This window comes from Monopterus albus, unplaced genomic scaffold, assembly GCF_001952655.1.
Source record: "Monopterus albus unplaced genomic scaffold, M_albus_1.0 scaffold21.1, whole genome shotgun sequence".
Lineage (NCBI taxonomy): Eukaryota > Metazoa > Chordata > Actinopteri > Synbranchiformes > Synbranchidae > Monopterus > Monopterus albus.
In genome coordinates this window covers 439,323-451,365 of record NW_018127901.1, presented here as the reverse complement: position 1 = coordinate 451,365, position 12,043 = coordinate 439,323, and the positions used below count along the sequence as shown (strand labels likewise).

At 46.1% G+C, this 12,043-nt stretch overlaps 1 protein-coding gene across 4 annotated transcripts in view; it reads left to right on the top strand.

The window, feature by feature from the left end:
• The window catches only part of LOC109956723 (transcription factor COE3), a 155,836-nt gene that overhangs the window by 89,196 nt on the left and 54,597 nt on the right, over nucleotides 1-12,043 (top strand). For 3 of the 4 annotated variants that reach the window (XM_020594053.1, XM_020594050.1, XM_020594054.1), the window contains 4 exons: nucleotides 328-409; nucleotides 498-615; nucleotides 4,243-4,376; nucleotides 7,383-7,509. In XM_020594053.1, coding sequence (XP_020449709.1) covers nucleotides 328-409; nucleotides 498-615; nucleotides 4,243-4,376; nucleotides 7,383-7,509 — 461 coding nt within the window. The remainder of the gene's footprint in view (nucleotides 1-327; nucleotides 410-497; nucleotides 616-4,242; nucleotides 4,377-7,382; nucleotides 7,510-12,043) is intronic. The other variant, XM_020594052.1, reaches the window with a different exon arrangement.

Genomic DNA, 12,043 nt, shown 5'->3' with positions numbered 1-12,043 from the left:
TCTTATTATATTCTTATATATTTTTATTATATTGCTGCATTTGCTGCTCAAAGTGCCTTAGATTTAGTGTTACTTATTTATCTACTTTATATTTCATTTGTATTTTGTGGCATTCATGTGGACGGCAAAGTAAGAATTTCATTGTACAGGGAAACATGTTTCCTAACTGTGCATATGACAAATAAACACTTTGAACTGAATGTTTCTGCCACACTGCCATGTAGCTGTAGCAGACAGAAGGACAGTGTGTGTGGTTTATAATCTGGAGCTGTTATGACTCTGAGCAATAAACTCATCTGCTCTGTTTTTGTGTTGTCCTGCTTCCAGATTCTTCCTGAAGTTCTTCCTCAAATGCAATCAGAACTGCCTGAAAAACGCAGGAAACCCTCGAGACATGCGACGGTTCCAGGTGAGTGTTGCTCTGCAGCCACAGACAGACTGAGATGGAGCTGCTGTGAATGACCCTGGCGGGGGGGGGTTGGGATTTGTGTGTGCAGGTGGTAGTTTCCACTACAGTTAACGTGGATGGTCACGTGCTGGCCGTGTCAGACAACATGTTCGTCCACAACAACTCCAAACATGGCCGCCGCGCCCGACGCCTGGACCCCTCCGAAGGTAAGACGTCACTTCGAGAAGAACACAAACATTTTTACTTGACAGACCAAGGAGAGAGAATTTTACCAAAAGAGTGTTTGAAATATCGAAAAGATAAAAAACCCCTACATAGCCAGGACTTCTGCACCAGTAAAGCCCTAAAACCACCTGGAGACAGTGGAAACTAAACTAAAACTGACAGGAAACACCAGAGAGTGAAAGTGAAACAAGAGGCTGATGTGTTCACATTGTTTGGATCTGTGTTATTTCAGGGTTTAATTGGTAAAAATGTGAACAAATATTTCCTTTTTCCTGTGTACACATGGTTTCATCTGTTGGGTTGCACAGAAAAGCCAAATAAGTAACATAACTTGAAAGCTAAATGTCTGCTGAGCAAATGAAACGCTGCCCTTGCTAACAGTTGAGTCTGTCTCTGTTTTATACTCAGACCAAAGCCTTGCCCAGGCCATTTTAGCCTCAGGTCTTAAAGGATGATTGTGATGAAGGCCCAAATCTGAGCGGCAGAGGTGGAGCTATCCTCACTTTTAGTCCAAAATCAGTGGTTCCAACATTTCCCACAATGCACCTGGACAGTGCTTTTCTTAGAGCCTGCAGATAATAGCACAGACGGGGCATTAGACATTGTAGTGGATGTCATAGATCTGTTATTACAGGCTGAGGAGGACGAAGCAGGATGAGGATCAAATGTAAAATGAGTGGAATGACCCTTTAGAGTGTGTGTAACAAACAGGATGAGCACTACGGGCAGAGCATCAGTAGAATTATGTAAAACTGTCAGCAAGTAAAGAGCAGACTATACTGACCTTTAGTTTAACCTGTTCACCACTCATCACTGTAGTACTCTGAGGTAAACGCCACCCATCTGTGACATCACAGTGAGTAAAACGAACCCTAAAATTATTTTGTAGCCGACATCAAAAGGCCACCACCTCACTTTGCAGTTTCCCTCCACTTGTTTTAAGGTTTGAGTATTTTTCAGCTGAGGTGGTGCAGCGTGTTGGCTGGTTTTAACCTACTTGGAACAGCAGACGGGTGGGGCTTACCACATCAGGATATCCCATCAAAAAGTACACTATACTGAATCAGCGTTCACTTTCACAAACTTTTGTCTGAACTTGACTTACATTTGGCCAAGCTCCACCCTCACGGGATGATCAAAGGAGTAAAACTAACTCTGGGACACTTTGGCACCAGCCAGACTTCAAAAACCTTGTTTTAAAGTTTGACTTTTTTCCAGGAGTCAGTGATGTAATTGTCTCATTTGGTTTGCCTACTTGCAGCACCAGATGGGTGGTGTTTATCATGCTGGGGCCTTTCAGACAGGATAAGGTTGTTGATCAGAGAAAAAGCAGAGTAAGCTGAACTAATGTGGTCGCCCAAACTTTCTAACTCCAAATGTGCTGTCCTGTGCTGCAAACCCCACCTGTCTGGCACATCCAGAGGGATAAAACAAATGCTGCTTGACACAGATATGTCATTCAGCAAGCTGAGCTGCTTCTCACTTGTGAAAACACTTTGAGACATTGTGGAAACTTCATCAAGTCAGCACAGAAGGTGCTAAGGGTCCTGTACGGTGTCCTGCAGGGGCCAAAAGGGGCCTGTTGTTTAGGAGCCAGCCCACGGAGGAAAAGCCCGGTGCCTTTCATCTCCTCCAGACTGGGATGTTTTCAGAGGCGATAAAGAGCTCCAACATCTGCTCCTGCCTTTGTCACCAGGCCTCAACCCCCCCGTCTCCCTGATAAAACTTTCCACCGCCTGCTCCTCTCCTTTGTGCTCTGTTCACCACCCCCCTCGTCAGACCCGCTGGACTGTTTGTTTACTGCTGTGACAAAGGGGGAAATTAATAAGGAGATGACAATCGACTCCTCGGGGCAGGAAAAGCCTCGACGCTCAGCTGCAGCTGATGGGTTCGGAGAGGTTGAGCCGGGAATTCCTTTCATCTGGAAACTCGGAGCGACTTTCAGAAGTTGATGCTGTAACCAGAGGGGGCGGAGCCAGCGAGTAGCCTGAAGTTTGTAGCCAGCTTCCAGCTTTGACTTTGAAAACCAGTTTGTATGTGACTGTCATGTCCTGTATTTGGCTGGACGTTACTTTCTGTGCATGTTTAAGTATAAGCTGGTGACATCTGGGTGGTGCTCTCCTGGAAATGTCTGATGCACACAAAGAGAAATGGTATGTTGTGCACCGGAAGCAAACTACTGCTCACTCGTGCACATTTCCAGCAGTTTTCATGGACCAGAAAACAGTAGAGACGATGTGGTGCGCAGCAGAAACTTCAGAAAAAAGGTTCCACCCATGTCTCCAGAGGGGCCGTCTGAGCCACAAAGGACCCTCAGGATGAATAATTAAAAATGTTTAATCGATGTATGAAAGATATCAAAGATACTCTGCACCTTCCCTTTTCCATGAGCTGCCAGGAACTAGTATCAGAAGGTCATTACTCTACTGACAGGGGTGAAAACTGCAACTGGAATGTTTAATAGGGTCTGAACACAGCTTTATAGATCAGACCACATAGTAAACAATAGGAAACCCGGCGCTCTGACTGGAATATCAAACCATCCTCCCAGTAAAACGTCTCGGTCCGGGAAAAGCCTGTAAACCTGCTGAGCCTCGTCCGTCCGCCTGGCTGCCTCGGCTCGACTCTGACCGGACACCAGTCTAGTCATCACGGAGACGCTGTTTACGCGGAGCCCCTTATTGATCTCCGTGGCACTGGAAAACAATCAGTTTGCATGCGTTAGTGGTGGACTAGCAGGCTGCTGGGAGATCAGCTCTGACTGAAAGCTCTCTGTGGATGTAACAAACAAAGTGACGTGTAAACAGTTAGGGTGGAGGTCAAAGGTCAACGTAGCACCCCAGTCAGACTCAACAGTTTGTATATTTTGCCTTGTGTTTTAGCTCAATTCACTTTTTGCCAAACCGCTTCAAATGTGACTTTTCACACACCACTTCTCATGTGTTTGTCCAGTAACATGATCTCTGATGAGACACGAGTTGAACTGGGAAGATGTTTGACTCTGAAGCAGAGGAAAATAAGGAAGATGGTCTGGATGTCATTTCTGATTCATGACAAATTGTCCAGGAAAAAGCCCACTTTCTTTCAGCAGGGACCAAAATTGAAGGATAATGAAGCAGGCATTTCTGTAGTCGGCAGCCTCAGTGCCAGAAATAAAATGGGAAACATGACTCAAGATAAGAAGAGTTATCTGCCAACAGGACAGGAAGACCTCACATGCTGTGGTGTTTAGAAACAAGTAGAAGTATGTAGTGTCAGAACCCACGGAGGTATTAAACCTAGTGCAGCTGAACTAGAACCACGTACTTTCATCTGATACCAAGCAGTTTTATCAGCATTAAGCAGCTCAGAACCAGCGTTGTAATATCTTATCAACACAATTAAGGACAAAAGGCTTCGAACAAGTGAAATGTTCTAACATGCAAACTGATCAGCAACCAAACATCTGTTACCTTGATGCTTTGAGATATTTCATCTCACACTTTTGCAGTGTGGAACAATGTCATTTGAGTTTTCTGTGCGAGCTCTAAGAAGTGTTGTGTTGCAGCATGTTGTGTTTTGGCTTTCTAACTGTATTGCTCATGTTCCCGTGGTGTCTGTTTCCGAAGCAGCCACGCCATGCATCAAAGCCATCAGCCCGAGCGAGGGCTGGACGACCGGCGGCGCCACTGTCATCCTCATCGGGGACAACTTCTTCGATGGCCTGCAGGTGGTCTTCGGCACCATGCTGGTCTGGAGCGAGGTCAGAGGGCATTTCATTTCTTACTGAGATTACAGAATTGTTTTCTAATGGATGCCAGATGTGTTTTGGGTTTGGTGAGATGTAGCTCTGAAAAACAAATTGATATCAAATTGAATCTTTTACCAATTTTAAGTAGGCTCATTAAAACATGCCAGGTACCGTTACTGGAAGTTCTAAATTGACTGCTTTAGGTTTTTGAGCGTACCAAGTCGTTCGAAGCCACCATTTTAGCAAATATGATATGAATTGTTAATAGTTTGGGCATTTTATAGACTAACGGGGTGGTAAGGAAAATGATTGTACTGTGTAATCTATACTCGATACTTCAGTAATCTGTATATATTCAAAATGCTTCTAACAGATTAGTGCAGTTAGAATAATCCAACATTATCACAAATAAGTTAACCATTGTGTAAAATATGTAGTTTTTCTTTTCTCTATGGAAATGCACAACAACAACAACCAGAGCTTAGTCGTTCTGTCTGCATTCTCAAATTACACACAAATAATCACTCAGAGAAAAAGACATGTTCACGTTTTGAGTAGCGCTGCAACATTTTCATTATGAGCTAATCAGCAGATGATTTGTTCAGTTATTCAAATAGTAGTTTGGTTTATGACCTGGCAGAAAATGGCCATCTCTCTCTGTTTTCTATCAGATTCACAGTCCAAATCTCCAGAATGGTTAATGTAAAACAAAGAAATCTGAGGAAGCAGGAACAGGACACGTTCTGATATCTGAGCTTTTAGCCTTGTGAATGTTGATTACCGAATCAGTCGCCGGGATGCTTTCTGCTGATTGAATAACTGATGACTGATTCCAGCTGTGGTTCAGAGAGAGCAGCTGTGATGATTAGATTACACACAGACAGAGGTGATTAACAAATGCTTTATTGTGCTGAAGAGTGAAAAGTGTGACTCTCCATTTGGTCCCATTTGTCGCCCTCAGAGCACAGTGCTCACCTGCAGCTTCTTTTCCACAGCCGACTTCCTACTGTTTCCCTTTTTCATTTCCAGTAAGTTGTGACAGCAGTGAGTTTGTCAGAGCCGCTCCCCGTGCTCACCTGATCCAGAGACTTTGGAGAAAGACAATATTTGGCACAGAGATGGTGCCTCGAAAGCAGCTGCACATACGTCATGTTCTCCATCTTCTTCATCCACACACACATTCGTCGACGCTCACACATTCGTAGAAACACCTGCGTCTGTATCTGTAGCATGTCCCCAAAAATATGTAGATTTAGTGTGTGTTGAGCTGCAGGAGGAGCTGCACATACGGTGCAGCATGAAATATTGAAGCAGGTCCAGAAGAGCAGAACACCTGGCAGGGACGGGGGAAGGAGGCCGACAGATATACCTCCACACGCTGTTTGCCTCACATCACACGCTCCTGACTTTGATCAGCATCGTCTGGTGGCGAGCAGACAGACTCCAAAGCCCAGCGTCGCTCCGAACACGCTGACCTAGATTGGAAAGTTTTTACAGAAAGAAAAATCTTGTGATGCAGGCTTTTGCCAACAAGAGGGGCCATATTAATACCAGTACAAGTTCCAGAAACCTCCCTGGACACCAGAGCTCACGGTGTCTCACTGGGTCCAGTTTATGATCTGTTTGAAGACAAATGAAGGCTTTTGAGTTGATGTTTCAAACTTGGAAGAATCAGCAAAAACAAGGATTTAATTACTTTACTAAAATACGTTTGGCTTCCTTCTGGGTCTTCTTCCCACGAAAGCAGACAAGTAAAACCTCGACGTACAGCAGAAATGAACGAATGAATAATGAGTTTATTGTCACTGCACGATACAGTGAAATTGTCCCAGCCTCTCCCAGTGGTGTACACACAATAATAAAGACACAATAAATAAACAAAAACAATCAATAGATCTTATACATATACGAGAACACTCAGACTCCATGAGAGGTGAGGTGGGGGGGGGGCTGGGCGCTGAAGCGAGCTGTGCACGGTGTGTGTGTGTGAGTTGATGAAACCAGCTGTTCTTCGGTCTCGTGGTTCGGCTGTGTCCGGCTGTAAATCAGCCCGTGAAGCCGCCATGACTCGATATCAATCACCAAACGATGCACGTGCAGCGGCGTCACTCCAGCATCACTGTAACATTGAAATAATCTGTGGCAGGTTCTGTTGTAACCACGACGCCCCTGAAGAACCCTCCCTCTGAAATAAGACACAGCTTCTTTCACTGGTCACAAAGCTGGTTCCGGGTGTGCACACTACTGTTTTATTATACTACTATAATGATTCAAAGCCAGATCCATCCGTTATCTTCAGCACTTATCCTAAACAGGGTCACGGGGGGTGGGGGCTCCAATCAGCATCTGAAACTCAAACTCGGCTTCCGACAATGTGTGGCACTTTTTGAAACGTTTGATTTATGAAGTTGGGTTTAGAACAATTGTCACTTTTCATGTAAACAGCTGAGGTCAAGGTCAAAGTGTTTATTTGTCCTGTGCACAGTGAGGAAACGTCTTTCCCAGCACTGTAAATGGCTTCCAGGAGGTCCTGTTAGTGCCGTTTTTAAACGATATTACGCTGCCTTCTCCTCTGTGACAGCCCGCCTGTTGGTGTGGACGTTCACAACAGTAGAAACCCTGTAACCCTCGGTTTGCTCATAAACAATAGGCGAGAACAGACGGACAGACATGCAGTGCTGACTTTATTCTATAAGCCTTCCTCCCTTTAGGTAGTAAAGTCAGTCAGGCTCCTGCTGTGTAGTCCTGTGTCTGAGTGTAAAGGCGACCTGTGCGCCTCACTTCAGTGTGGCTGAGGTAGCTACAGGGGGACAGGGCGCTCAAACGAGTTCGTTTGAAGTGGATGAGGCCTTTACAGCAAGCACAGCCATCACTGTTGTAAGCGTGTGTGTGTGTGTGTGTGTATAGTGTCCCAGTTATCATCTGGGTTAAACTGGTTTTCACAGCAGGCAGTTCCAGCACCGTTTGCTGCAGTCCTAGCAGTGTTTTCACCTGAACTGTTTGTGTTTTCTGGTGCAGCTGATCACCCCTCACGCCATCCGGGTCCAGACTCCCCCTCGCCACATCCCAGGGGTCGTGGAGGTCACTCTGTCCTACAAGTCCAAACAGTTCTGCAAAGGAGCGCCAGGACGCTTTGTCTACACTGGTAAGATGGTTTGACTAGCACAACAGTACTGATTCACGCTCACCGACGAACGCTCATCTGGAGGAGGGCGGGTCTAAATTCATGATGAAACACTGCGTTTCTTGTTGTCAGGTTTGTTCGGCTCCCAGGAACCAAATAGTCCTGTCACAGCAAAAATCGTACTTCTCTCTGTGTTTCTCGCTAAAGCACATGGAAGACTGTGGGGCTGGGGCAGGGCTTTCATTGGCTGTGGTGTGAGAGAACAGGAGTGTGAGTCCTGTGCTGCATATTCTGGAAGTTCAGTCCAAGACTTGAGGCACTGGGGGGGTAATGTTAACATGACAATGAAGGAGGGCTCAGTGAGCTATCAGGCAAGAACACTGAGTGGAAACCTGTTTATCATATTCAGAGTAACTCAGACACAGAAGAAGAATGTCCCCGACACTGCCCACATATCACAGCAGCAGGAGGAGTGATAATGCTCGTAGCTTTTGTAGTGTAGATTCGTACAGAAGCTTGTTACATTCACCAAAGGAAAATCTGTTATGTCCAGAGCCAGGTCTCATTGATCCTGTTCTGGACAAGCAGCATGAGCAGGTACTGTTCAACTGCAGCTCTCTGGCACAGAGAAAGAGCTTTGAGGAAAGGTTACAGGTCTTTGGACTCAGGTCTTGTTGATGCCGACCGGGATAAAGTTTGTTCTTCACTCTGAGCCGTTTCTACACGCTGGAAGGGAAGTAAACATTTTCCCCGGTGTGTCGGTCCTGTCCTCCTCGGCTCGTCCTTCAGACTCATTGTCTGCTGTCCAATGACTCTCTATCTGTCTCTTAAATCAGTGCTTTTACTGTCCTTGCGTATTCTGTCAGAATATCCAGATGTCATTCAAAGTAGCAGAAAGGTCAGATGAAAGGCTGTTTAGTGTGATAAGTAAATGTCATTGCATCAGGCCATGAAAGGTGCCAGCGTGTTCAGGCTTTCTGTTCAACACCAGTTTATCACCGCTGCCTTCCACTCACTCTCGTCTTTGTTGGCAGTGCTGCCTCCTCCGTCGGCGGGACGACGCAGAGGAGCGACGAGACGAAGGCTCACAATGGACGGTCCGGCCTCTGCCTCCTTTTGCAATGCTAATCTGTGATCCCATTTACAGATAGCACTGACAAGAGCTGCGAGCTTTGCTTTTATGTGGGGGTGTGTTGTGAATAGAGCCTGTTGTTATCTCCATTAGAGAGTGTTCACCTCAGGAACATGCGGCGAGGGCCTGCAGGAGTTCAGAGGACCGAGCTGTTGGGTCTTCGTCCAGGTCACACGGGCTGCGTGTCACAGACGATGGCGTTTTAGGCAAGCGTTTCATGTGGTCAGCTGGTAAAAGGAAACATACCTGTGAACGCATCCGTTTCTGAAAGATCCTGCAGACTGTGGACAATGTACACTCACCGGCCACTTTATTAGGTACACCTGTATCGTTCAGTGCAACACTTCCACCTTAACATCTGTGTTTATGAAGCTCAGAATGTTTCAGTTTCTGGTGAAATTGTCATAAATGTATAAATTCATTACTATGTTTATTACTGAGGTCGTAGTTAAAGGTGGTGTTGTACTGGACTACAGGACATTCACAGGTGTTCCTAATATTCTGATCCCCTCATGTATGTAGCCGGAGAGGACAACAATATCGAGGTGCCTCTGATCATCAGATTTTCCTAAACCAAGTAAGAAAAACACACCAAACAGACTTAAAACAGGTCCAGCTTACTTGGTTTCCACTGAGTTTAGTGCACAACGACGTTAGTGAGTCCTTTTGTGTTGTGTTCAGTGTTACATCATTGTTTTCTGGTAGAGCAGTTATAAATTACTCCCACTCGACAGTAACACACTGTGACAGTAATAAAGTCGGACCTGATGCCGACTGTGACGGATTCTCCATCTGCATGTTGACTCACTGGGGAAAGACTGGGCAGAAAAAAACACTACAATTATTTATTGTGATCAGAGCTTTGGAAATCCAGACATATAGAAAATGTGAGAAGAAAGTGGGATGAGATCAAATGAAATATAATTGAGGAGCGGAGCAGCACAGAGCCAGAGATGCGGTGCCAAGTTAACTTCAACATGCTGTTGTGGGACAGCACAACAACGTAAAGCTGCAAATTCTCACATCAGGACAATGTGTTCATGCTGTTATTGTTACCGTAACAGCATTGTTTTATAAGCAGATACATTGAGGTTATTTAAGGACATAAGTGAGCCTGCTGTTTAAACAACCTGTTGTGAGTTTGATGACAAATACTACTAAAAAGACCATTTTAATAACAAGGACGTTCCCCTGTGTGACAAGATAAGGCCACGCTCTTCTTGGTGTATTAGCTACAGCTCTCAGTGCAGCAGCACAAACTCCAGGTAAAACTGAACATCATCACCTTCATGAAGAAGGGTTTACTGGCTCAGTCTGACACAGGTGTCCCTAATAAACTGACCACTGAGTGTGTGTACTGTGTCATAATATCATGGAAATATGTTGTTGTCTGTCTGAGAAGTTGCAGTGCTGCTGTGGTAAACTCCTTGTCATGAAGACAGAGAACCAGACACCAAAGCAGTTGTATGCATCTGACACCTGGACAAACTCCGGTCTGCTCCTGAGGTTCTCAGGATTCTCGGTGTGTTGGCATCCGCAGACAGATTCCACTCCAGTGAAGGAGCGCGAACAACTGCCTGGAGTTTGATTGATAGCAAACAACAACACCGCATGTCCCCGAAGGCATCGTGGGGCTGAGCCCCGACAGGTGGCTGCATCACAGCGTCCTACGATTTCCTGTGAGTCTGCCTTTCCCCGCTGGTCCTGCCAGAGCGGCAGCCAGGCTGTGCACACGTTCTTAGTTCAGACTGAGACCGGTGCGCTTCCAGAGCACGCTCATCATGCCAGCAGTGCGTTCATGAATGTGAAATGAGCTGTTAAATGCAAAACAGGCGAGCTGTGGATAATAGAAGAGGAGACGAGGAAGCATCGTACTGTCATTTCCTTCAGGAGTTTCCCACACTCACGTGTGAGAGAGACTCGCTGTGAACACACACACATACACTGCTGTCCCATTGGCCTCATCCAAGAGGAACTGATGACAACAGTTCATGTTTTATTTTACCAAGTGAGCGAGTCCAGATTTGGTTCAGGACCTTTATTTACAGAGGAGAAGATGAAGCTGTTTAAGTGCCGGAACACAGTAGTGTCAGGTCAAGGAGTCCTTCAGGGGTTTCCAGAGCTTCTTCATGAGGTCCCAGGCATCCTTGAGCAGTTTCTACATTATTTCCATTTTCCTGGGGAGGCTCCAGGAGCCCCTGAGCAGGTCTGGGTTGCTGAGGTGTTTGTAGGGCCTTGAGCAGTTTTCAGACATTGTTAGGGGTGCTACTGTCATGGTTTGGTCTCACTTCCTGTTCTGTGCTGGTTCACCATCCCCAGCTTAGCAACACCACCATTTGCCACTCGTCGTTCTGTTAGCTCGGCCTTTATAACCACCTGGCCTCCCTCACAGGGGTTTGCTGGTTTGTCCAGTGCTCTGCTCCACATCTTGCTCCTGTCACTCACTTCTCCTTTTCCTTGATTTTGGACTCGGTTATATGGGCTCAGGTTTCACTCCCTCCTTTTTTTTGGTTTGTGAGTTTTTTCTTTGTTCCTATCTTTTGTTACTTCTATTACTTGCGTTCCTTGTTTCATCAGGCTGCTCGCTGGCTGTAGTTTTGTATATAGTCAGGTTTGAGCCTTTAGGTTTTGTTCTCTGTTGCCTGTTGTTCTTTGTCTATTTTCATTAAACCTGGTTTCTTTATCAAGCTCTAATCCGAGTCTGCATTCGGGTCCTCCCTGTTGCCAGTCAGAGCAGTTACAGGGGCCTTGACCCGCCTCCAGCAGACCTGGGGTAGGCAAACATGCACATCGTCTCTTTTATTGGGGCCCTTAATGACTTTTCAGTGGCCCTTCAGAGGTTCTCAGTTAGGCGCTGGTGTCCCCTGAGGTTTTGAATTAGGTTAGAGGTGCCCGGGGGGGGGGTTTAAGTGTCTTTTAGTTAGTGTAACGTGTCCCCCCCTCCCCCTCCCCATGGCAGTTCAGACCTTTGCTTCTGATTGAGTCCAGAGGTTAAACAGACGGTTGTAACAGACAGCTGCAGCCAATCAGAGAGCAGTATTCCAGTTAAATCCAGGATGGAGAACATTTCTTGTCCCCACCCCCACTGGCTCCCCCCCTCTTGCCACAGTGTGGAGGTGTAGCTGAGTGAAGTGACGAGTGTTTTCCCAGAGTTCCCCCTCTCTTCCTCCCTGCAGCTTAAAGCAGCTTCAGGATATGATCCAGCGGCTTCACTTGGAAAGACTGGCCAAAGGCGAGAAATGCTGTGCAGAATGACAAGAAGCCTGAGAGGCGAGAGAGAGGGAGTGAAACTGATGCCTCCTGCACCCGAATCTGTCTCCAGTGACCTGAGCTGGAAACAGATTGTCTTGTAAATCTATGAAACTTCTGTGCACATTCTCAGACTGTAGAGCCACGTTTTCCCTCCATGTGTTTCATCTGTTC